A 27292-nucleotide genomic window follows, 5' to 3' on the forward strand; every position below is an offset into this window, starting at 1 on the left:
TCTAGGTATGATTAGCTCATGAATCAATATTTTAAGGTGTATTTATATTCTCAGTATTTTATACACCAATCATGGAAGACCAGGACTTGAGTCATGGACCTGTGTCATTCCTCATGTGTTTTCTTAAATGATTCACTGAGTTCTCTAAACCTCATCATCTCTATATTTGACATACAATAACGGCTACCTTGTAAGATTGTTGTAATGATTAACTGAGAAAATATAAAGTTCTTTTTAGCATAGTATATTATTATTGTTATTTTTATCATTACTATTATTAGTGATAGTCATGGCACAGCTATAAACTGGCTAAGTACCAAGGAAACTGAGTAAGATGTACTTCTTACATTTCTTTTTCAACATAATGGTTTGCTTCTGATCTGACCAGGACCTTGCCCAAGGTCACACATCGAGTAAGGGACAGAAGCAGCCCTAAACTCCAGGTCTTCCAACTCACAGGTTGGCTTCACAGAGAGGGCTTCTAGTGCAGACACACGATGCAGTAAAGCATCGAGGGCTGCTTGTTACATGAACATACACCCCCCCCCCCCCAAGCCATTTTCAGCCCCTACGCACAGAGCAGGGACATTCCCATTCATTCTGGGGAGGATGTGACCGTCTCTTGCCTCCCCCTGCATCTCTTCCCTCTGAACTGCAGGACCCCTCCCTGCCTCCATGAGGCCTCTCCTGTTCACTCTCTTCCTTCTTCATTCCTGCCTCTGTGAAGGAAATAGCAACCTCCCAGAGGACCTGACGATGCTGAAGACTGAGTTTGCACTCCGCCTCTACCAGAGTGTGGCAGAAGACAGAAATGGAACAAATGTTGTCCTTTCTCCTGCCAGCCTGTCCATCCCTCTGGAGAAGCTGGAGTGTGGAGCCCAAGGGAACACTGGCTGGCAGGTGGCAGAGTCCCTGGGTTATACCACCCAGGGTAGGAGACTGCACGTTCTCCTGCTCACTCTGCTGTTCACTCTCACACTCACTCTTATGCTTACTCTCACACTCACACTCATTCTCCTCCTTGCTCTCCCACTTCTCCTGCCTCGGGAGATGGAGCACTCCCCACTATCAGTCGTAGGCACCTAGAGAAAGATGACCACTTGACAGGAATGTAGCAGAAGGCATTCAAACTGCACATTGTGGTTACCCTTATGATTTTTCCAGTTTCTTTTTAAGTTCAGGTCCCATGGCAATTTTTCAATTTCATTTCACAATGCTTACAAGGTGCCAGGCTATATTGGAGGCGCCTCACAAATATTAATTTAATTAATTATCACAACCACCCTATTGAGGAAGGTAATTATATCATCATCCCTATTTTAGAGCTGAATAGTAGGCACAGAGAGTTCAAGCAACCTGCCAAAGGTCACACAGCCAGTGAGTGGTAGAGTTGACACTCAAGCCCAGGCTGTCTGGCTCCAGAGCCCATACCCTTGACCAAACTGCTTACATAAATCTGTGACTTCTAGAGAGTGCTGTATCTGCCAACATTTTTCTCTGATTCTGTATTTTAGAATAATTCTACTAGCAGTGGCAAGAGCCTCAGGAATGCCAGGTCAGGCATACCTGGCCTACGCTCAAGGCCTCTGGCTTAACATTTGGCCTTGGTATCAACCTACCAACTTCATGCTAACACAGACACTCATCCACATAATTTTTTTCTCTGTCTTAGAATAAATTGACAATAAAAAATGATGGGAGTTACATTTGTGTAAGTTAACATTTTTTTACTAAGTACAAGAACTAATACCAACACAGTCTTCGGGAGAACTTCCTTTGAGCTAGAATCTTGAGGTGGCAAGTAAAAGTTAGCACTCAAGATGTCAGGCCACAAGTACGAGCTGTGCTCCCCTTCTACCTCCATCCACACCCTGTCCCCTGCCAAAACAATTCTCGTGATCCTGCTGGCCAACAGACAAATGTGTTTTCTCTTCGGGATAACCAAAGACAAACACAATTTATCAAGCTTAATTTTGCCAGCAAGTATATTACAGAAATGGACATAGCTATGGAGTTATTTTTCAGCCACATGAGATTCAGTGCAATGCAATTTGTCAAGTGCTCTTGAGCTCCTGCCTTGCAGGCCGGTGCTGTGCCAGGAGCTCGGCCTTCAGATCTAGAAGGAAACTCTGAGCACAAGCAGCCGGGTCTCACAAAGCGATGCATCTAGAAATACACTCTCATGCAGGGAAGTAAGAGTATTTATTTGAAATCAGTTAGTCCAGGGGGGATGAGTTAGTCCACTGGCCGATCAGGAAGGCTCCCCAGAAGACATGACATCTGAACGGGATTATGAAAAACAATAGAAATACGAAAGAGGGGCAGGCATTTCAGCCTAACTTAAAACAGGGTCTCCAAGAGGTCAGGATTAAGAGGAAAGTGAGAAATGCAAGTGTAGCTATCCTGCAGAGAGAGGGGACTGATCACGGTCAATTGTCCATTGTCAGGTACAATCATGGCACCTGGTTAACCAAATATGATTAGCAGGGTTTCCATGGAGTCCATTCAAGTATTACCATGTCAAGAATGCTGAATAGCCAAATTCTGTGGGACATAATCCTACCTTTTTCCCCCCTTACTCATAAACTGCTTTATTATCTTATGGGATCATGGTTAATTATTATAAACAGGACTGTACCGCTTACAGAGTTCTAGTTAATAGAATACCCCTGTAGTTTGGTTTGCCCCAAGATAGCTCAGAGAATCACGTGTGTGCTACTTAAAACAATCTACCAGGACTCACCACATGCCCTGGCCCAGTCTTTCTTTTCCTAGTCAATACAGACCAATAAACCATGTGTAACACTCAGCATTAAAGCATGTCCCAGAGTCTTGGGGCCTTGTTCCTGTTTAATGAACAGAACGCTCTATCCACGTTTGCAATGGGACACGAGCACTCTTCTCCCTGCATTTCCCACCAATGTGTGACAACCAGGACCTTTGCCAGGATTCCCACCTGCTGCTCACACAAACACAGCCCGAGATTCAGAACGGACACAAGTGGTATCCCCAGAGAGCACCTTCGCTTTCACTACATGAAACACACAATTTCCCGATGTTATCATTTCTAGGGATTTCCATCGCTTTTCCACGTAAATTAATAAAGAATCTTTTACAGCTTTCAATCAAACACGAGAACCCTGCTAGAAACACAGGCCTCAGAGATGGAGGTGGCCTTGGAGAGAATTCTGTGTGATGACGTGTGTGGATTTCACTTTTACCGTCATGATGTCATTCAATCCCTATGGAAACCACATACAATCTCTAGGTCTCCATTAATAATGCCCATTTTACAAATAAGACAAGAGGTTAATGAGTTGGCAAGACTCAGCTCACCCGACGGGCAAATAGTGGAGCCAGGATTCAAGCTCCAGATTCCCTGACTCCAAGTCCTATGTTCTTTCCACCGTTCCTTAGCCCCACTCAAAGCCACTGAGCAGTTGCACAAATAGATAAGCACCTTGCCTCCTCTAGTTTTCCCAGAGGTATCCTGTTACTCTCTCAGGCCAACCAAACCCTTTGGACATCATCCCAAAGTTAACCCTCTTTTAATTTTCAGGCAATTAAAACATCAGCGTCACAACAATGGTTTTTATGGTTTGAGAATATGAACCTTATACGTACATGAGCCTTACAAAGTCAGGACCTGTCAGAGGCAGTGTCACATTCATGAAGGCCAGTTCAGCAAATGTGTTAAAAAAGGCAGGCACCCTCCAGGCCGGCCTCGCAAACGAGTTAAAAGACTGGACTGCAGCAGGACCCATGAAGATACCACTTCTTCTAGCACTTTCCTCTCACTCTGCGCCCATCCCAGGGACCCTCTCCTCAGACCCCACACCTTCCCCAGACATTCCTAATGCATGGCAGCCCCCCAGCCCCGCCATGGTTTTCTTTCCCCTGCCTCCCTCCCTGCCCAACATTCTAGTAGACTCATGTAGCCCCTGTCCAGCAAGAAAGACAGACGGCTTTTGAGGAGCAGGAGGCCGGGAGGAACGAAGCCAGCAGTGACAGGGTTCTCATTCAAGTGCTGCAGGGATGAGCACTTTGTTGTCACTCACATCAGCCCTTTTTGCCCTGTTGCCAACAAGGCCAGAGGCAACGCACAGCAATAAGGCAAAATCGGAGGCTTTGCGCTCCATGTGCTTCGTGCCCACATTCATTCCAAGAGGGAAAGGCTCTCTGGAGCAGAGGACCAGAGTGCCCCAGCCCGCCTGTCCTTCACCTGTGGGCTGGAGGGCGGTGAAGCACCCCGTCCTGCAAGCTGGTGACACTGAGCAAGTTTACTCATTTGTGTGAGCGCAGCTCTCTCATCTGTAAATGGGAACCATAATAGCACTTAATTCCCAGCATTGTTGAAAGAATTAAACGTGATCATGAATGTAGAGCGTTTGGCACAGTCTGGGAACACCGTCAACCTTCATTACTTTTCACTCTGGCAGTGTATATTCCCACGCCGTCTAGGAAAGCTCTTCCTGTGTGCAGATGAGCAGGGGCAGACCAGGCTCAGGTGGAGGAAAGATTTCTCAAGCCAATTTACTCCAGTGCTTTACTGAGTCCAGCTAAAAGAAAGGCCGGTCCCCTGGCCCAGAGGATGTGGGTACAAAGAGGAGAGCTCTGTGACCATCCTAAGGTCACACTACAGTTTGGGCCACTGAAATGACTCAAGTCGCCCCTGGAGACAGTCAGCATTCTAGAGGAACATGATTCTATAAGTACATAGTACTATAAGTACATAGTAGAGGAAAACCTGATTATAAGGTTTTTTTTCCATTCCTTTCTTTTCTCACTAAAATAAAAGGCAAGCATTCGAGTTAGGCTGTAATCCACGATATATATATCCACTGATTCTATATATATATATACATATATGTATATATATACTGAGCTTTTTTTTTTTTTTTCCATTGCAGTTGTAGATTCTAAGAAGCAGCTTTAGTAGTAAAAGTTTACGGATGAGTGAAATCTGTCCAAAATTGTGTTCCATGCCTGGTGGCTGGGTTTCCTGGCCAGGGTGTATCCTGGATGCCCGTGTCCCCCCTCCCCACCCCCAGAGAACTTTGGCCAGGCAAGTTGGGGGTCTCCTGCTGCCTCATGGCCTGGCCTCTATGACATGAAGAGTGTCAGAGTGGATGGGCTCCAAGCCAACTCAGAAATACATCCTAACAGGTGTCCTGAGAGAAACAGCCGGGTCAGGGTGGTGCAGGAAGAGGTTACAAATCATAAGCCTCAGAGGAGATTTGTGGATAGCCACAGAGCTGTGCCCAAGAGGAAGGAACCACCGGTGAGGGCGACAAGGGAAGGGCCATGTTTCAGAGCCAGCCTGCTCAGGAAGCGGACCTGACTGCTACAACTGGGAGCAGAAAGCTTGGAATACTCAGCTGTGTTCTGACTCAGCAGTAGGTAAGGCCTCACTCCAGCTCCTGACACCTAGGGGAGAATAGAAACCATAGACAGGAATGATAGAGTGTAAAAGAAATCCACTATTGATTATGGAGGAAAGGAAGCAATCTCCTGTATAAGCAGTAAATAAATGGAAGTCAAGCCGCCATCCAACAACGTGGAAACTATCAATTCTCTCAAATGCTTATTATTTCCTCAACCTTCTTGCAGGCTCTCACTGACATGAATAACATGAGCTGTCTGCTGGGGTCAAGGGAGTGGGGGATGGGACGTGTTCTTACCTTTCCTCTGTGTTTCTCCAATTAAAGCATAATTCTAAAACAGCCTTCACCCAAATGTCACTCAGGCTTGTGATGTGCAGTTGTGGGGATGGATTTTGGGCCCTGTACAAGATAGATTGACCACCTGACACTCTGGCTACTGTCTATCAGTGTTAATTGATTTCATAAATATTTGAAGCCCCACCGCACTGCACACCAGACCTGCAGCTTTCCCAGCCCTCTACTCCAGCGCTGCTCAACATTTCTGAATCAAGAAGTTATGGAAAAACAGCCTTGGGATGTCCATAGTGTTTTTCTAGTCAACTTAATCATAGCCTGATTTCTTTCAGAGCTAGCATGTTTTCCCCCCAACTTCTAATCTGTGGGTCCAGGCTAATTCCTGAGTGATTTAGCTGTGACTAGACAAAACTGACTGTATGGTAGATGAACCTTATAAAACAGGAATTGATGGGGCCCCATTTCAATGCAGGGTGCAAACAGAGTTGTGCTAACTCCCAACTCGCACCATTATCAATTTATGCACCTTTCTCACAGACCAAATGGTGAGACAATTCTTGCATGCTATTTATGCCAAGCGACCCAACTCCAGGCAAGGTACCAAGATGGAGCTGGCCTGCACCCTTTTTGTGCAAGCCGGAATGTCACTCTCCCCTTGCTTTCTGGAGCAGGTCTCCTGGTGGGGCAACTGCAGCCTGGAGCCCGCCAACCTTAGTGAGTCCAACAGCACCACCATCAAGACCGAGGACTGGGTTTCCAGACAGACTACAGGAAAGAGAAAATTGTCCATCTCGGTGACATGTCAGGTGTCTGGAAAGAGAATACCACCCATTACTTGTCAGAAGCCATGTGGATGGGTCCTTGGGCCTCCTTTAATTGCAGCAGAAGTTTGTCCTCTAGGGAGACCCTACCCTGACTTAAAAATTTCCTGTCTCAGCTCATTGTGCTGCCAGGGGGCCAAGGTCACAGTTAACTGCTCTCAACCCCAGGGCGATTGTCCTCTAAGAAAGAGGAGCATTTGGTGCAGCCGTGCAGAGTCTGGGTCCAAGCTGCTTAGGTTCAAATCTAAGGTTTCTGTCTTGGGCAACTGTGTGGATAGTAGCTTCCTCACTAACAGTATGTGCTTTTGGACAACTTCTCCAAGACTTGGTGTCCCCCGTCTATAAAACTGGGAATAACAAGAGAACTGGTGGGAGGAGTTGGTGAGGGTATATAAAAGCATTTAGAACAGAGCCTAGCCCACTGTATGTGTTTATTAAATAAGTAAAGGCCTGAAACAAAAACCATCCCTTGAGGGACGGTTGGGTGCCCTGGAAGTTGTTGTCTAAGCAAAAGCTCTGCCAGGGATGAGGCCCAGCAGTCGGGCAGCTGGGGGATGGGGTACAGCGAAGGTAATATTGTGCAGCCTCTCCCAGCACAGCACTCAGTCCCTCCCAAGGGTCTCTGCCTGAGCAGTGCATGCCCAATGCTGCCTGGGAAACAGCCCCAGATGGAACCATCCGGAACCAGCCAGAGCATCCCAACCTGTTCAGGAGAGAATTAAAGCTTGGTCTTCAGCAACAGCTCATTATAAACACTATTCTGCAGCTAATAGGTACAAACAAGCAGTCTACAAACCCAACTTCGGGGTTGCCTCGGCCCCTCAGAGCATGTACGCAGATGTCAGTCACGCAGCGGCTCTCCTGCTTGCAGGTGAAGGCCCAGGGCGCTGGACGTGGGACCAAGGTGAAGCAGCATTTGCTTAGCTGGTGCTTGTCAGCACCATGTCATTTCAAAGCGCTTGGTGGCAGAGATTCTTCTCCACAGACACTCCGCTCCTGCCTTTCACCTGTGCGCAGGGCTTTGTCCTCCAGGTTCCCGTGATGTACCAAATGGCCGAGGTCAACTATGGTGAGCTTCTTTCCCATCAGCCACGTCTAAAGTGAGAGACCCTCGGAAGCAATGCGGGCCAGGAGAGGCCAGGTCTCTGCTCTTCAATGGCCAGGCTGACTTTTCCTGTGGCTCTTTGTGCTGTGCAGTGTGTGGAGTAAGGAAAGGTCAGGGAGCTGTGCAACTCAAAGGAACAGGCGGGAAGCAGATGGGGAAGAGAAGCCATTTCACGCTTGACATTTCCCTCTGCACTTAGTGAATGGAGGAGTTAGTGTGAAACCAAACATGTTTGCACCAAACCCTTTCCCCCGGCAGGTATTCCCATATTGAACGCCGTTTCACTGTTTGGTGCTGACAAAGGATAGGAGGTTGAGAGTTGTGTCTAAAAGGCTCTCGAAAGCAGGCCCACACTGAAAGCACCATGGTCCTGACATACAATTGTTTTGCCTGCCCACCCTGCCTGATGGTCACTCATCCCGGACGGTGGGTGGTGTGTGATGCCAGTGAGTGTCCCCATCCCAGCAGACCGGTGTGTGGTGTGGACACTTCTGTGGGGCCCCAGCAGGCAAGAGAGGAAGGGACCCCGCCGACCTGCCCTCACACCTCCTCTCCCTCATCAGCGGGCTGAGCTCCCTCCACTAGTCCATTGTGGGACTAATAACCTTCTCATCTAAGAAAAAGGCAATGAGATTTAAATCAGTGTTTTAGAAACTGTAGCATTTAGAAAACTTGCTTTGAGTCCATGCTTTGAGTCCATGCAGGACATATTGTGAGTGCTCAGTGAATTTATTCATTTGTTTATTTGACCAATAATCATTACTAGAGGTCAAGTAAGATGGGACTGGAACACCGCCTTTGGGTAAGTAAACGTACATTTACTGACGTAGTGTAGTTCTTGTTCCCAACACCTGCCCGTAGTTGCTGTGACCCGTGCTGGATAAGCTGACTGTTAGATGCGTGCTGGCTGGTGTTTCCTGATGCTCTTGTTTTTCCCAGGATGAACTGCATGGTAGCTGGCACGTAACAGAGACTCAGCAAATACTGTTTGGACAGATAAAGTAAGGAGTGTGAACCATGCCCCTGCCTTTCCTCACTGAGTTTAAGATTTTGCCTGAGTGGCCAGCCAGCTCTGCTGGCCCCCAACACTAGACCCAGGCCTTGCCGTCATTCCAGGGAAGGGATCGGGCTTCCTAGAGGCAGCCAGGTCTCCTCAGCCTGCCTGGATCGCTCCATATTACTTGCCCTCCTTGCCCCATCACTGGATCTGGCTGCTGCCTGTGCCTTCACCAGCAACCCTTGCTGGGTCTCCCTGTTTCTGGCCATCTGTGTCCACTGCCACCTGTCCCATTAGGCACTTCTGAAGTTATGCTCTGCTCAATGGGCCGCACTTGTCCATGGCCAGCCATTGCCATTACCCACAAACTCCCAGCTGTCCAACAGAGGACCTATTTGCTTATGTCACAGGGTACAAATTATCTGCCCTCAGGTCAAATCATGTTGTGTTTGTCCTATGCAGTGTTCTAAGAATTGAGAAATTTCATGTGACATCTGGGTTTACAACATTTGTTCAAATATAGGAAGATCTGGCACCAAGAGCCTGGGTCCCCAAGTGGCTACAATAGGCCAGGATTGGAGTACCTGCCCCTTTAAGACAGGGCCCGTGGTTCTCCCATGTGTCATAGGCCCCACCATGTCCAGCCACTGCGGGCCCTGTGACTCAAACATTGTGAAGGTATCTTAGAGATTATGGTCCTAAGACCAGAAAAGGTGACCACAGCACCCAACAATCTTTGTCTTAGACTGCTTCCTGAGAGTGAGGTAGACACCTTGTTAATAAAATGTATTGTTTTTGTTCTGTGAGCTGGCCCTTCCCAGTGTCCGGCACTGGTAGGTCCCCCTGGCTCCTGGGACAGATCTAATCCCCATTCACTGACCTTCCAGACCAGTACGAGGACCCTGTGGGCCATCAGATGGAGGTACTGGAGCTGGCTTATCTGGGAAGTGCAGCGAGTCTACTCCTGGCGCTGCCTCGTGACAAAGACACCCCACTGAGCCCCATCTCACAGCCAGCATCATCCACATCTGGACTCCAGCCTGAGGAGAGCCAGGACGGACGTGCTCCTGCCCAGGTAAGCAGCTGCGTTGTCCTCACCGGGTGCTCTTGCTGCCTAATCCAGGTGGCCTGGTCTGGATTGGAGAACCCAGGCAGTCTTACTCCAGGGTCCGCCCTTAACCACTTGGCTAGCTTGTCTCATGCACCCCTAGAGGTTAGGCCAGGGAGAGTTACCCTAGAGTTTAGGTCTATTTCAGAATCACTGCTGACTAGCTCATGACACAGACTGAAAAGAACTAATTTCCTGGGGTCTTCTCAAGAGGGGATACCATACCTGTACTGGGCCAGACTAGAGCCCCAGAGCCCCACTTCAGCTTCATGCCACAACCAGTTGTCTGAGCAGGAAAAGAAGGGCAGTGCAGTTACTTTGGGAGAATGTACCCCAAATCCTATCACATTCTAAGAGTACTCGTATACAACTGTCATTTTTCAAAGATTCTTTCCAGAGGTAAGATAGCTTATGTAACTGAACAAATACAGATAAAATTCTAATCAGGAGCCAAATTAAGTCATAAAAATTTAAGACTTTACATCTCTGTGTTGAAGTTTTCCTTCTTTCACCTCTAAGTAAATAGAGGTGAGACTTTCTTTAAGTAAACCCAATAGGTACAAATACAAATTGTTAAAAAGTTAAATGATGGTGCTAGATTTTGCTTGTCCAAAGCAAAATCTATTTGTAAAACTCACTACTTTACAAAAGATTTCTCATTGAACGTCTTTAAATGGTAAGCTTTTCCAGTACATTTGATATCAGAGTACATTTATAATTCATTTGTAGATCAGCTTTAAGTGAGGACTGTTGTCCGAGGGCTCATTTTTAGCATGTGGATTCTTCACGCTCCTTCCCACTGCCCTCCTCTACCGATCAGGCTCTCAGCAGTGCTGAGCCAGACGCTTTGGCAGTGCTCCCTCGGGGAGTTAAAAATAAGTCCAGGCACTGGAATAAAAACACACAAAGAGAGACCCAGTAAGTTAAGGGTCAAGTTCTAAAGTGGCATCTGGCATAGCCAGAGCAGAAGGTGAATTTAATTCTAACATAGTTTATCTCTCCACACCAAATATTTGGACTCCAAATCAAAGGACGAAGTCTGGATATTTCAACAGATTTCTCTGGCATAGACCAGAAGCAACACAATTATTTCCACTATGTTTGAGGGAAGTTCAGTGAAGGAAGAGGAGCTTTCAGTGTTAAAAGTAGAGAAGAAATGCAAACTGGTGTAGAAATTTGCCACAAATCTTTTTGGAATTAGGAGACAGATGGATGACCTCATCCTGCAGCAGCTGATGTAAGGAAGAGGCCCCAGGGAAATGCCCAGCTCCACTGAGAACTTTCCACTGTCACAAATTCTGCTTTTAGAACTCACAAACCGGAAGGAATAACCCTGAAAAACACTAGAGGACAAGGAAGGGACGGGAAAGCAGAGATCATAGTAATGCAAGTATTAGTTAATACTTGACTTCATCTTGAAAACTTTTTCTAAAATTAAGTTTATTGGGGTGACAGTGCTGAGTAAACTTATATAGGTTTCAATTGTACATTTGTATAATACATCATCTATTTATTATATTGTGTGCTCAGCACCCAGAGTCAGTTCTCCTTCCATCACCATATATTTGACCCCCTTTACCCTCTCCTACCATCCCCCCTTTACCCTCTGGTAAGATAACATTTTTTTTAAATCTCCCTAAGACCATCAAGACTACTATCCAAGAAGGATAGAAGTTTTTAGGGAAATGAGGCTAGTTCACGAGCAAAACTCACCAAGTTAAAGAAAAAACAAACAAACCAACTAGCTTTTAGGGAATAAGTAGAGAAAGAATTAAAACTACTGTAGGTCTAAATTTGGGTACAAAACTGTGGACCACGGTAGACACAACTCAGCTTCTGAGCAAGAATTTACCTCCAGTTTTGCAAAGCATTCCTTCATCATTTAATATGACCTGCTCTAAAGTCAGCCTATAGTCAGCCTCCATTTTTCATTTAGTAAGATCAAAAACTTTTGGACACTATGTTGATCCTAAAATTCATATGAAAATGCATGGGACCCAGAATAGCCAGCCAAAATGACCTTGAAAAAGAACAAAGTTGAAGCACTCACACTTCCAATTTCTAAACATACTAAAGAACTACAGCGATCAAAACTGTGTGGTACTGGCAAAAGTATACACATTTATGCCTATAGAATAGCATTGAAAGTCCAGGAATAAACCCATACATTTATGGTAAACTGATTCTGACAAGGGTTCCAAGAAAATTCAGTGGGATTTATCAATAAGTGGCACTGGGACAACTGGTGCAAAGAATGCAAAGAATGAAAATTGGACCTCTACTTCATATCATAGACAAAAATGAACTCAAAATGGGTGGTAGACCTAATTATAAGAGCTAAAACTCTTGAAAAAACATAGACATTAATCTTCATGACCTTGGTCAAGCAATGGTTTCTTAGCAATCACACAAAAAGTACAAGAAAAAATAGATTAATTGAACTTCATCAAAATTAAAAACTTTTATGCTTCAAAAGACACCATCAAGAAAGTGAAAAGACAGCCTACAAAATTGGAGAAAATATTACAAATTATATATCTAATAAGGGACTAGTATCCAGAATATGTAAAAAAAACGATTACAACTTAGCTTCTGCCAAAAAGGCAGCTGGGATTTGGTAAGGATTGTGCAGAATCTGTAGATCAATTTGGGGAATATAGCTTTCTAACACTATTACATATTCCAATCCGTGAACACAGCATCTTTCATTTTCTTTAGTTTTTTTCAGTGATGCTTTTTAGTTTTCAGTGAACAAGTTTTGCACTGCTTCTGTTAAATTTATTTCTAAATATTTCTAAGTATTTTATTCCTTTTGATGTTATTATAGATGGGATTTCATTTTCAAATTGTCCATTGCTAGTATAAAGAAACAGTTGATTTTCGTATCTTGATCTCATATCCTGTCACCTTGGTGAATTCACTTATTAACTCTAACATTCTTTTTTTCCTGTGGGGGGGATTCCTTCAGATTTCCTACATGTATGTAAGACCGAGTCATCTCTGAATAGAGATAGATTTACCTCTTTCTTTCTAAGCCGGATGCATTTTATTTCATTTTCTTTCATAACTGCCTTATATACAGTCCAGTGCAAGGTTAAATAGAAATGGTAGACACCGTTGTCTTGTTTCTGACCTTAGGGGGAACTCATTCAGTTGTTGACCATTAAGTATGACGCTAGCTGTGAGTTTTTTTGTAGATGCCCTTTTCCAGGTTGAAAAAGTTTTCTTCTATCCCAAATTTGTTGAATGGTTTTTGTTTTTGTGTTTAATGAAAGTGTGTTGGATTTTGTCAAAATTTTTTCTGCATCTAATGAGATGATCATGTGGCCTTTGTCTCTTATTCTATTAATATGGTGTTGTTCATTGATGGGTTTTCATATGTTGAACCTACTTTGCATTTCTGGGGTAAATCCCACTGGGTCATGGTGTGATTTACATGTTGCTGGATTCAATTTGCTAGTATTTGTGGAGGATTTTTGTGTCTATTCATAAGGGACATTGACCTATGGTTTTCTTTTCTTGCACTATCCTTGTCTGGTTTTAGCAAAGGGTGTTTTTTTTTAAACTCAAGGTATTTTTGTAGCATTTCTTCTGGACAGGCCTTCATAGCCATAAAAGAAAAAAAAAATCACTCATCTTTTATAATCATACCTCACTTTTACTATTATCTTTAGTTACTAAAAATGACATTACCCAGTTTTATCACCTACCATAATCGCCACACTTGGCTGCAAACATCTCTTAGCCCTTTTGCGGTATCATTGAGAAACAATAAAATCACAATGGTAACAATAAAGTTCATGAGCTGTGTTGGGCATTGTTCTGAGTACTTTAAAAGCATTATTTCACTTAATCATCACAAAGCTAAGAACTAAGCACTACTAGGCTTGTTTCACAGATGAGGAAACTGAGGCCAAAAAAGGTAAAGTAACTTGTCCCAGTTCCCTCAGCTAGTAAGAGGCTAAGCCAGGAATCAAACCCCAGCATTAGATTCCCGAGTTCATATTCTTAACTGCTATATCTCAGCATTAAGCGTCTTCAAAGAATGTGTTTTAAGTATTTAAGAAAATTTCAGAAGAGGTGGTCCAAAATTTTTTTGAGAAATATCAGCATTGGCTTGGAGAAAGCATGTACCTTTTCTAGAAACTATTCTGAAGATCCAAAACATCCCTTTATGAGAAAATCTGATACTTTTGTTTAATGAAAAAGTTTGGTTAGATTTCAATGAAAATTATCTTCCATAGTAGTTTTGTTTTTTTTTCTTGGGATGGGAGGGAGGGTAAATTTGACTAAATTAGTACATATGGTGCAGAATTTCATGCAAATGAGGTATGCCAGCAGTGTGATAATTTAAACATATTTAAACAAAAACAAAAAGGACAAATGCACAAACTTATTGCTGCTTAGATCATTGCAGCTTCTAGGACCCAGTTTCTTTTACTGATTTAAAAACAAAACAAAACAAAATACAAAATACAAAAGTTGTGTCACATTGTCTTGTATGGCAATGAAGACCTTTCATATGAAATGATCTTGTCCATTTCTACATGGATTATAGAAAAAGACTATCTAAATTTCATTTTGAACTTTTTTATGTTTAAAGAAAAATAATGTCAGCAACCTTTTAAAGACGCTTCAACAATAAAGTTTTAAATAACTTGCCCTTGGGGAAATATTGCGAAGTTAGTGTGCTGATTCTTCTAGCTCTCAGGACTTGCTAGGAAAACCAAAGCTTTAACTGCATTCCTTCCCTGTTGTGTGTCGAAGGCACACACTGCACACAGCAAACATGAAAATATGTCTTATCAAATATAGACATACTGAGTCAAAAAAAATAAAATAAAATGAACATATTAAATGAGACACTCTATTAATTGTCAATTAGTCAACAACTTTTTTTCTGCACCTACTATGTGTGAGATGCCACACGAGGTGGGAGGTAGCGAAGTGTAGATGGCAAGCTCTGCACTCAGACCATCTCGACGTGACTTGAGCTCCACTGCACACTCCTTATGTCATCCTGGGCAAATTCCTTCAATGCCTTGAGCTTCAGTTTTCTCGTCTGTAAAATGAGGATAATAATAATGTAGTTATGTGATCATAAAATAATCCACATGAAATACTTTTCTTAGTGCCTAGCACATAGTAAGCACTGAGTAAATGTTAATTATTAGGAAATAAAAAATGAAGAGGGATTGCCTCTCTTCTCAAGTAGTTTATAATATCATAAGTAACAGTAATAGGAAGCAAAATATTCAATGCATCAAATGAGTGGAACAAAGTGTGAATGGGGCTTTCACAGCCAAAGGTTGCAAAACATCTGGAAAGGAGGGGATAACAATTGAAGTGGGCTTAGAGGAAAGGATAGTGATTCAAAGGCCATCAAGGGAGACGGAGGATACCTAGAAAGAAAAGCAGAAGCAAAAGTACAGAGGTGGGAAGAGCCCTGTGTGGTTAGATTATTCAGTAAGTAGGGTTTACAGGAAGGAACAATGATAGAAAAGCTGGCAAATGAGCCTGGAGAACCCTGACTTCCAAGTTGGGAGTTTGGATGTCATATGGTGTGTATGAAAGTATATTGAATGAAAATTTTAAATGAAAGTTGATGGTTTGTTTTTGTTTTTCAGATTTAGGATCCAAAATCATTTTGACTTAAAAAGCATTTTAAATTCTTGCGGAGTCACCGATCTTTTCGATCCACTCAAAGCTAACTTGAAAGGAATTTCAGGTAACAACAGTTCTTCCAAACTTTTTGGCATTGTGTTTGTAGGAAGTTTTATCATATTTTGATTAAGGAATTCTCATTTCTGCAGAGCCTTCAGTGGCTATCAGCCAGAGTTAATAGTATTTAAAAGAATAAAGAAGGTGCTTTTCTTTCATAAGAATGTGTTGCTTCTGATAAGTCAAATTTCGGTGGGGGAGGAGGTTTCTTTTAATCTGTAAGTACCATTTTCAAAGACCACCTTCACATGAGGCCAATGACCACAGGACACACTACAACTCGCCCTCCCTCTGTCCATCATAACGAGGAGCAGGCCAGAGACATTGGTGCAGCAACACAGCTATGGATTCTGACTTCCCACTGTCAGGCCAGCCTCACAATCACCCTGTTTCTCCCTCCCTCCCTCTACCTGTTCTGTCCTCTTCTAATGAACTACCTTGAAACTTTTCCTCATCCATCCAACTTTCTTTCTTCAAATTACTTACGCACCTGTAACCTTGCCCTAAAATTATCTCCTTCTCACAGTCCATATTAAATTTCTCTGCCCACAGTCGACATGCTATTACTATAGGAGCTGTGTTTTCTTATGATTTGATAGTAGTAAATAGTAAATAGATAGTAGTAAGTTATCTGTACGAAGATGACACCATAGCAGGCATTTTCATTGGCCTTGACGTTTTCCTTTCCTGATGAGCTTGAGAATCTCTATTTTGAATGCTAGAACTTACAGCACAGAGAAGTTTGCTGCTTCTTTGCTCAGAATCTTCTTTCTTAAGCAATCACAGAAAATATGGGAGTTTGGTCTGCAAGAGAAGTCTTGTCTTGGGCTTTAGATGGACCAAACAGACTAACTGGCAGAGATTTATCAAATAGAACACAGAAGGAAGAATTTATTTATTCTAGAATTTTAAAAATCCACCAACTCTGTACTCACTGTTTAAACATGCAGAGAAATAAGCAAAGAGATAGTCAAGTATATGAGCGCAGTGCCTCTGACAAGGCTTGGCACACAGTGAATGCCCAATAAGTATTGTTGACGTGGTTGAATGACTCAAACAGAAATTTTCCCTGGTAACACAGGCATAATCTGACATTGCAGAGGAAGACTAGAGGTCAAGGAAAGAGCAAGGGATGAAGAACTTGAGTGCACTCTATCTTTAATAACGTGAAAAATCCAATCACAGTGTCCTCTTGCAATTCTGGAGCTCAGCCACGGCATCTCCGTTGATATCAACACCATCCTTCTTGAGATCATTGTAGTTCAAAACTTTGGGGCCACTCTTGACCTTTTCTTCCACACCACTCTACGTGCAATTAATCACTATGACTCATTGATTGTTCCTTCATCATTCTTAAATCTCTCTCTGCTGTTATGTCCTAGAAGTCCATTTTAAAATGCCATCAATCCTGCGTCCTCAAATAAGACTGAGCTTAACCCACATTGTGCAGCTTCCCTACCGATAAAGACTTCCAAAGGCCTTAAGCGCCTCTGACTGGATCTAACCTAGTTTAAAAATCACCTTTTGTAAGATACCCAACCTCATTTGTAAAAATGCAATTAAAGTCTACTTGTATTTGTTTAAGTCAGCAGAAATATGGGCTCATGGATCTGGCTTGTTACATAATTATTAAGAAGTGCCAAGTATAAAGCTTGCATTCATGTTTCCTATGGGTAAAACACACCAGCCTTACAATCTTCTCCCAAAAAGTTTTGTTCCTCTAAGGTAGGAGTTATCAAATGGTGATCCAATACCTGTTTTTATAAAGTTTTATGGAAACACATCCACTCCCATTTATTTACAAATTATCTATCGCTGCCTTCCTGCTACAATGGCAGAATTGAGCAGTTGCAACAGATACCATATAGCCCACAAAGGCTAAAATATTTAATATCTGGCCTTTTATGCCACACGAGGTACTCACTGAGGTGAGTTAAAGATAAACTTTAAAGATAAACTTTAAAGATAAAGTTTGCCAACTAAAGTATTGCTTTCTAGTGGCCCTTCTTTGAACATAATCAATGGACTAGTCACTTCTGTGCCCAAGTGAGCTATTGACTTCATTCTAGAGACATAGCCACTAAATCTAACAAACAGTTCCATCATTCCTAAAATGGGACAGCTACCACCCACTTCACATCTTACTTGTGGAAATAAAATTCTTTAACATATAGCAAACTATCAGCAGAGAGTAAGTGATCAGAAAATGCCGGCCTCCCTTCCTACAATTAACAAGAGGTTACCAAGCAGTTTTGTACTATTGATGGAAGCTCAACAACCACAGGGGAACATTTGGCCTTTTCTTTTCATTTGATTCAAAAGCCCAGAATCATTTTACTCAAGTTCTTCTTCCCCATTTTAAAGTCCATTATCCCTTCCTTCATGGCATCAAATCCTTTTTTACTGCCCGAAGAACTTACTCAATAACATTTCGAGGCCCCACTGGGCCCAGGGTATAATTTGTCTCCTCAAGCATCCTTGACCCTACCAATCATGAAGCTTTTAAGAGTAATCCCAGTTTCACCTACACTAAAGAGACTAGCTAGAGATGCACTTCTTGATGAATCCCACTTCCTACAGGACCAGCAGGCTTGATACAAACCCCTGCTTCCTAAATCCAAGACATATTCCTTGTGCACAAACTTGAAACTCTAAAAAAACTATTTTATTCTTGACTTTTATAGGGGAGTAATTAGTTTCCAATCTATGCTCAGTAAGATGTACAAGCTCATGTTATTACAGCAAACCACCCATCGTTGTTTGGCTGCAGTGATTAACTTGCGCCACACCTGAGGACTGTTCAGAGCTGCAATCGGTCATCGGGATAGTGACATAGGTCCTTTCTGATGTCAGTCCCCATTCCAAGAAAACCAACTAGCAACTGTCCACAAGCAAGTCACCATTGTAAAAATCCCAGCACGCAGGGGCGAGGCTGAAGCACTCCTCTGAAACACAGAGGAAGACTGTATTAGAAGGGTAAGAGGAATGGCCACACTCTGACTGCATCACGCCTCCTCCAGGCTGACACAGCTCTGCACCAACAATGCCCCCCTGGGCCTACATTTTCTCCAGTGGGAAAAGAGAGCCCAAGGTGGATATCCAGCTCACCCAGAGTTACAGGATTCTTCCTGGCAGGCCCCCTCATGTCTCGCCTCACAAGGACCACTGGGGATCAGAGAGAAATGGAGAAGTGGGGGACAAGGCTTACAGTAAGCATGTTCCTGCTTGCAATGGCACCTCAGCAAAGACCCCAGGCAGCAGAGAGGAACCCATCTGCAGAGAGGAAACAGTGGCCCTATCTGGACAGAGAGCTTGGTTAGAAGTTCTGCCTGATTTGGGTCCCCAGTTGCTGAGCCATACTACCACCTCACTGAGGCAAAGAAGCAAATTTACAGCCCCAACCAACTGCTGAGCATAATCTCAAGTCGCGGCCAGTCAGGAAGCCTGGCCAGAGAACCCAGAGAGCCAAGAAGCCCATTGTATCGCCTTGTTTAGGTGGAGAGTCAAGCCAGCAGTCCTGCCCAACTGTTGAGCATGGCCCGACCCCACATAATCAGGGAGCCTGATCAATAATTCTGGGCAGCCTTGGAGCCCAGCCCACAATACCAACAAGCTACAGGAACAGCCTACAGCACCACCCACCCAGAGAGCCCAGCCTAGAGTCCCACCCAACTTCAGGGCACAGCCTGTGGCCCCACCTAAACCCAGCCAGCAGCACCATCCAGTTGGGAAGCATGCCTGAGACCCCCACTTAACCAGGAGCAATTGCAGAGCTCTGCCCATAACAGCCTATTCAAGGCATCAAAACTTGGCACCACCCTGCCATGGAAGAGCCTGAAAACTCACCCAACCAAAGCTGATTGCAGGGCTAGTGGTGCGACCTGATTGTGGGGCCTAGCCAGAAACTTTACCCAAACGAAGAGGTCAGCCAGCAGTCCCACCCAATCACAGAACCACGCCAGCAGCATCCCCCAGAACCTCAGAGCATACACAGTGGCCTCTGAGGTCTGTATATGCCCAAATACAGACATTACTGGCAAGCTCCACCTGCCCAAGAATGCTACCAGCTGACTGGTGAAGATCAAAGGCAAGCCTACAAAGTCTGGAAGAGGAGACTGCTTTCTTAAATGCACAGATACCGATGCAGGACATCAAAAATAAAGAGGAATCAGGAAAAGAAAAATAAAGAGGACCACCAAAAGAAATGAAGAAAGCTCCAATAACTACCCTAGAGAAATGGAGATCTATGAACTGTCTGACAAATAATTCAGAATAATCCTCTTATATAGTTTAGTAAATGACCAACAACACATAGACAACTAAACAAAATTAGGAAAACAATGCATGAACAAAATAATAAGTTTAACAAAGAAATAGAAACCACCAAAAGCAACAACAAAAAAGAAAAACAGAAATTCTAAAGCTGAAGAATACAATGACTACACTGAAGAATTCAAAAGAGAGCTTCAACAGTGGATGCAATCAACCTGAGTTGATCAATAAACCTGATCAATAAAGTAGGTAAGTCATTTGAAATTTTCTAGTCAGAGGAGCAAAAAGAAAATGGATGAAAGGGTGGAGAAAGCCTGTGGGTGTTGGGGGACATACATAAAAAAGAAACAATAATGCATTATGGGAATTCCAGGAGAAGAGAAAGAGAAAGGAACTGAACGTCTATTTAAAGCAATAATGGCTGAAAACCCCAAATTTGGGGAGAGAAGTGGGCATCCAGATTCTTGAGGCCCAAAGGATCACAAATAAGTTGAACCCCAAAAAAGGGCTACACTGAGACACATTGTAATTAAATTGTCAAAAGTCAAAGACAAAGAATTTTAAAAGTAGCAAGAGAGAAGAAAGAAGTTACATACAAAGAACCCCCATAATGTGATCAATGAATTTTTCAACAGAAACTCTGCAGGCCGGGAAAGAGTGGGATGATCTATTTAAAATATTAAAAGGAAAAACAATAAAAAACCTGTCAACCAAGAATACTATACCAGGCAAAGCTGTCCTTCATAAATGAAAGGGGAGATAAAGATGTCCCTAAACAAACAAAGCTATGGAAGTTCATCATCAACAGATCTGCCTTAGAAAATACACTGAGAATGTTCTTCAAGCTGAAAATGTTTAATGCTAATGAACATTATAAAAATATTTGCAAAAATTACTGTTAATGGTAAGTATATAGTCAAAATCTAATTACCTAAAATTGTAATGGTGGTGTATAATTAGTTAGAACTAAACAAATTCAATAAAGATGCAGGATATAAAAAACCATACAAATATCAGTTGCGTTTCTATACACTAACAGTTAACTATCTGGAAAAAAAATAAAGAAAACAATCCCATTTACAATTGCATCAGCAACAATACTTAGGAATAAATTTAACCAAAGAGGTAAAAGATCTTTGCACTGAAAACTACAACACATTAATGAAAGAAATTGAAGAAGACACAAATAAATGGAAAGATAGCCTGTGTTCATGAACTGGAAGAATTAATACTATTAACTGTCTATACCAATCCAATCCTCAGATTCAACACAATTGCTGCCAAAATTCAATGGCATTTTTCACAGAAATAGAAAAAAAGATCCTAAAATTTGTATGGAACTACAAAAGACCCTGAATAGCAAAAGCAATCCAGAGAAAGAACAAAGCTGGAGGCATTATACTTTCTGATTTCAAACCCACTTCTCTCCCCAAATTTGGGGTTTTCAGCCATTATTGCTTTAAATAGACGTTCAGTTCCTTTCTCTTTCTCTTCTCCTGGAATTCCCATAATGCATTATTGTAATCAGAAAGTAATCAAAACAGTTTGGTGCGGGCATTAAAAACAGGCACAAAGGTGAATGGAACAAAGCTAAACCTCAGAAAATAAACCCATGCATATACAGTCAAAGGACAAGGGAGCCAAGAATACTCACTGGATAAAGATAGTGTCTTCAATAAATGATGTTAGGAAAACTGGATATTCACATGCAAGAGAATGAAATTGGACCCCTATCTTACACCACTTACAAAAAATTAACTCAAAATGGGTTAAAGACTTAAGTATCTGAAATCATAAAACTTCTAGAAGAAAACATTGAAAAAAAGCTCCTTGAAATTCATCTTGGCAATTTTTTGGATATGATATCAAAAGCACAAGCAACAAAAGCAAAAATAAACAAGTGGACTACATCAAACTACAACCTTCTTCATAGCAAAAAAAAAAACAACTTACAAGATGAAAAGGCAATCTATAGAATGGGAGAAAATATTTGCAAACCACGTATCTGTTAAGGGGCTAATACCCAAAATATATAAGGAACTCATATAACTCAACAGCAAATCATCATCACCACCATCACCATCATCATCCAATTTTAAAATGAGCAAAGGATCTGCAATAGACATTTTTCCAAAGAAGGTATTCAAATGGCCAACAGGTACATGAAAAGGGGCTCAACATCAGTAAAACCAGTGAAATGCAAATCAAAACCACAAAATCACCTCACACCTGTTAGAATAGCTATTATCAAAAAGGCAAGAGATAACAAATGCTGACAAGTATGTGGAGGAAAGGGAATGCTTGTACACTGTTGATGGGAATGTAAATTGGTGCAGCCACCATGGAAAACAGTGCAGAGGTGTCCCCCCCAAATAAAAATAGAACTACCATATGATTCAGCAATTCCACTTCTGGGTATAAAGCCCAAGGACATGAAATCACTATCTCAAAGAGATGTCTGCACCCCTCCTTTCATAGCAGCATAAGTTACAACAATGCTTGGAAAAAATCTAAGTGTCCACTGACAGATGAATGGATAAAGAAGTTGTGAGAAGGAAATCCTGCCATTTGCAATAACATGGAAGAACTTTAAGGGTGTTATGCTGAGTGAAATGAGAGAAAAGGACAAATACCGTGTATCACTTATAGGTAGAATCTAAACAAATCTTAAAAAGTAGATTGCTATATGCTGGGGGCCAGGGAAGGGGTGGTGGTGGTGAGGAATAGGTGAAGGTGGTCAAAGGGTACAAACTTCCAGTTATAAGTCCTGAGGATGTACTGTACAGCATGGTGACTATAGTTAACAATACTGTGTTTTATATTTGAAAGTTGCTAAGAGAGTAGATCTCAAAATACACATAAGGTGATGATGTGTTAACTAATCTTATTGTGATAATCATTTCACTATATATATATATATATACATATATATATATGTACATATACATATATATATATATCAAATCATTACATTGAACACCTTAAACTTACAGTTATATGTTAATTATAACTCAATAAAGGTGGGGCAAAGAGAAAGAAAGGTGTGAGGAGAGTGGAGAAAGAACCTAATCACAGCCTAGTTTCAGAGGCCATTTCAGATTCTTTTTAGCTCTATGTATCCTGGCTGGGTGCTATGTGATACACACTCTCCATCTTTTGAAACTAAGTGACAAAAAGATGAGAAACTAGAAGTAAATTCAGGTGATAACTTTTTTTAAGCCACTGAATTTTCCAATAGTAAGTAATAATAATTTAAAGACAAAAGCCAAAGAAAATATGCTTATCCTGCTTTATGTGAAGCTGATGATCAAATGTAGGGACATTGATTTACATTTCGTAATCTTGTGTTTACACAATGTCATGTTATAAAGACTCTTAAACTTTTTGAAAGTATAACCAACCACAAAGAATGATGATCTCCACTACCAAAGGGAAGGGCCAATGAAACAACCATTTGGATGAGACTTCCCCAAGACCCGTTCTGTCCTGTGCCCCTACGTTTTTATAGATACCAGCCAACATTTCCTTACAAGTGAAATCAGATTAAAGAACAGTAGGGCCGCTATCTTTAAGAGGAAATGAAACACATGTACAGTGTGAGCAGCAGCGAGTATTCATTCATCCAACATTCACTACACAGAAACATTGTTATACTGGTTGAGCAAAGTACAAAATATTTAAAATGAGTAAGACAGCTTCTGCCTCCTAAGAGGTAACAATCTAAAAAGGTTAACATGTAAACATGTTAGAAGATGTAATAGAAGAAGAGTAGAGACTAATGCCAGGAGGGAGAGTAAGGAAGAATCATATTCATTTGCTTTGGATATTAAAAGGTAATGTATGAGTAAATGGGTTTATGGTAGGCTGCTTTTCCAGAGTTGTGTTCCCCAGAAAGTTAATCTGGTAAATTTGGAGAAAGGGGAGGGTGTGGATGGTTCCATCGTTAAACACATTTTATAGTCCTCCTGTAGGACTCACTACCAACCAACATTAGCAAATTGGCAGTTCTACGAAGTCCACTACTAAAAACAAGTGTCAAACTACTCAACCTGCATTTCCCATTTGAATTAACCAGGGAACCCTTTTACTAGCACCTGTAAACAATCTTGGGAACAAATTTTCGGAAAATAGATTGTGTGACCTCAATGGCATCAAGCTGCTGCTAACACTGCAGGAGAGGATGAGACCAAAGCCAGGAGAATCCCTTTGTGCTTGGCCCTTTTTAGGTTGATTTCATTAATTGCATAACATGTCAATAGCTGCTTAACAAAAGTAAGCATGTAAGTCCCTGTGATACAAGAGAAAGCAAGAAGAAAAATTAACCCACAGATGACTCCTGAATTCTTTTTTTCCCCCAAGGGTCACAGCACAATTTTTATGACACGGCACTTAGATCAAGTTGCTGAGTCATGTCACAATGTCAGGACATATTTAGTGACCCAAAACACTTATGCCAAATAACTGTTCTGAATTCTTACTTTGATCACAAATATTGGTCTTCTGAAATGTTAACTCTTACCACAGATGAAATTTAAGAGATGAGGACGCTGGGGCCTGACATGTTATGGGTCTTGGCTTATGGCTGTGCAAACATGTAAATAACAATTACTGCACCATTCCTGTAGTGTGGGGGAGAAAAGCTATTAAAATGAAACTCATCAGTTGCGGTCTCAAGAAATTGAAATAGCCAAACCCATCTAATCGGACTCATTCATACCAACTGGTCCCATTTCTCACATTGCGCCAAGGTGCCTGGACTCTAACACAAACACATTTACTGTATTTTAGCTGATAAAGTGTTTCATAGTGAAGCTTGCGCATTTCACTAACATTTATTTAAAATATTAGTAGTAATGAAGTCACAGATTAGTAAAACCTTCTCATGACCATCAATGAACCGTTCTTTATCCACAATTACAGAAAATTTGTTTCTTTTCTGAAAGATCTGCAAAAAAAGACCAAATACTAAAATAATCAGATTCTTCTCTGGTTTTAGGACAAGTGATGCCAGGTGAATGCTTCCATTTTTTCTTTCTCTGGCCCTCTCTGGTCCCCTTCAATGATGCTGGAAAGTAACTCTTCCTTACAGAGAAATCAGCCAACTTACAATTTCCTATGCATACCTAATTTACAAGATGGATGAAATGTTGCATATTCTATACTGTGGGCTGGTTATATTCTCTCATGACCCTCATTTCCTTATATGTGCATGAAAATGCAAAACAATTAAATTAGTCTAAAATGAAAGAAGCTTCAAAATACATAAACACCAAAATGAGTAAGACTCATACAACAGGTGCCTTTCCAGGGGCATGCTCAAGTTGACTTAAGAGTACTTTTTAAAAGGTGGTAGGGTTTGTGTGGAAGGATGGGTGGAAATGGACACTGCAGTCAGAAAACCTGTATATATGCCCAACTCTACTTCTTACCAAGTATGTGACCTGAATTGACATACTAATAGCATACTAAAATGAAAAGATTGGACAGAACGATTTCTAAGTTTCTTCTAGTTCTAAAGATTCTTACCTTTCATTCTTTATTGTGTCAAGTACCATTTCATTGGGGAGAGTTGTTTAAAATTGATTAATGGTTAAATTGCAAAAATCTGTCAATTCCCCTAACTTATCACTCATAGTCCTATTTGCAAAGGCTTATCTTTGAAATTGTTAGCACACAGCCGTCTAATCTAGTTCTAACTTCTTTTTTTTTTTTTTGCAGGCTCTAGCCCATGAAGCAAGTTAATTGCATAGCTGATATACAGAGTGCAGTCCTGCATTAGACACAGTCTCAATACACTGAATTATGCCTTTTAAAGCCCATAGTGCAAACCTGTCACTTAGTCATTAAAAGTGGCTCTTAAAACAGTCCAATGTGGCATTCAAGGTACAGCATCTGGGCCTGAAAATGCAGATTCCTGGGCTCCCAAATCTGCATTTTAACACACACTCTGGCGATTCTTATACCACCAAAGTTTTAGAAATACTGGCTGAAGTAAAGATGTACATATTAACTAGAAACTATTTTTAAAATGACTACTAAAACAATAAGGCACCGCTCTGATTAGATTTTTAGATAACGTATCAAAATTGAGGTTTTGATAGTTGCATAAAATATTGTACCTTAAGAATTTCCAAATAAATCTCTCCAAGTTAGCAGCAGTTAAGTACAGTGCATTCTTTAAAAATGTACTCAAATCCCTAAACTAAATGCATCCAAAATGCAATAAGCAATTCCCAGTTTTATTTCCTGGAGTTAGGCCAAGATGAATTTTATGTTTCTGAAGCGATCCACAAAGTCAAGATTGAGGTTTCAGAGGAAGGCACTAAAGCATCTGCAGCTACAGGTATGCTCAAAATGGGAAGTCAGCGACACTGGGTCACACTGCCCCCCGTATCTGTTAGGTTAATCCAGTTCAATTTTCACACTTCTAAAACTTCCCACTGGAAACCCCAAGTCCTGATGTGGGATAGCAGTTTTTAAAAAATAAATGTTAACAGAGAAAAAAGTTTTTGAAAACTGATGGAAGACTTATCAATTTTATAAATTTGTACCATCATCTCCATAAAAAAGGAAGAGTCATTCTGATAATTACCTTCATTAAGGAATTTATTCCATGGAATAGATTTAAAAAATTTGACATAGCATTCACTAAGTGGTATCTTTTCCTTTTAATTTCCCCCATTTCACCCCGTCATAAATCTGAATATCATTAGGATGCTTAGTTCTTCAAAAATCAAGGGACATAACTGACTTCATACCCAATTTTAATTGTGGCTTTCCTCAAATGAATAGAAAATGCAATGGGATTCTTCTATTACCTTTCCTGCAGCTCTATTGTTACTGAAAAGGTCTTGGATTCCTATTTTTAAAGCAGATCGACCATTCATCTTTTTCCTGAGAACCCAACACAGGTATTAGTGTTTTTGATAAAATTCTGATAAATTAAATATTTATCAGCATCTCTCTAAGCAACAAGGGCTCATTTGTCCACTGTGGCCTAAATCAAGCATTCCCTGTAGCTCGTTTCTATGGTGCTTCAGAAGCTTCCCAGTTGCTGTGTTGTATAACTGGAGAAAGGGGAATATTTCATAACTACAAAGGAAACTAATATCCTCCGTGGGGTTTTTATTCCTCCCTTATCTCTCAGCTCATTTGTAGTTGATGCAGATTTTGAAATTCAGGTTTCTATGTCTGGTGAGACTTAGAAAAATCATGCAAGTAAAATAAATGATAAATCCTTTTTCCATTGTTGCCTAACTTTGGCATTGTAGGATAAAAGGTAGTTCCTTCAGACCACTAGAGTAGCCAAGTAGTGGTCCTCTGACACTCAACAACCCTATATTCTAACGAATGCACCTGGATTTCTTTACTTTTTCTGTTGATCTTTCTCAAGCTTGCTGAAATCACACAAAAATCCAATGTTTGCCCTTGTTAATTTTAATTCCCACTATACCACCTCAATCTAAAAACAGGTAATGGTATAGGCAACAAGCTTTCAGCACATCAAAGGACAAGCAGAAGTCCTTTAGCATCAACTACACTGAAAAAAGTATTCAAATTATTCTTCTTAAGGTTCCCCCTCCCCCCTCT

General features: G+C 41.5%; 2 protein-coding genes across 2 annotated transcripts in view; one reads left to right on the forward strand and one right to left on the reverse strand.

Annotated features, from left to right (window-relative positions):
* Window positions 1–756: 756 nt before the first annotated feature.
* On the forward strand, window positions 757–26900 carry SERPINE3 (serpin family E member 3; the record flags this gene model as incomplete). The annotated part of the gene is given in 13 exon segments (XM_081046646.1): window positions 757–931; window positions 6216–6472; window positions 7134–7272; window positions 7371–7420; window positions 7424–7568; window positions 9489–9593; window positions 9596–9634; window positions 9637–9676; window positions 15337–15437; window positions 25959–26045; window positions 26532–26598; window positions 26600–26645; window positions 26649–26900. Coding segments are annotated over 13 exon segments (1413 nt in total). The 3' UTR covers window positions 26811–26900.
* The window catches only part of INTS6 (integrator complex subunit 6), a 97477-nt gene continuing 80351 nt past the window's right edge, over window positions 10167–27292 (reverse strand). Inside the window, exons 19-20 of the transcript XR_013993161.1 lie at window positions 14620–14771; window positions 10167–10597 (exon numbers count right to left, since the gene is read on the reverse strand). The gene's annotated coding sequence lies outside the window, so the exon portion shown is untranslated. The remainder of the gene's footprint in view (window positions 10598–14619; window positions 14772–27292) is intronic.

This window comes from Rhinolophus hipposideros, assembly GCF_964194185.1.
Source record: "Rhinolophus hipposideros genome assembly, chromosome: 4".
Lineage (NCBI taxonomy): Eukaryota > Metazoa > Chordata > Mammalia > Chiroptera > Rhinolophidae > Rhinolophus > Rhinolophus hipposideros.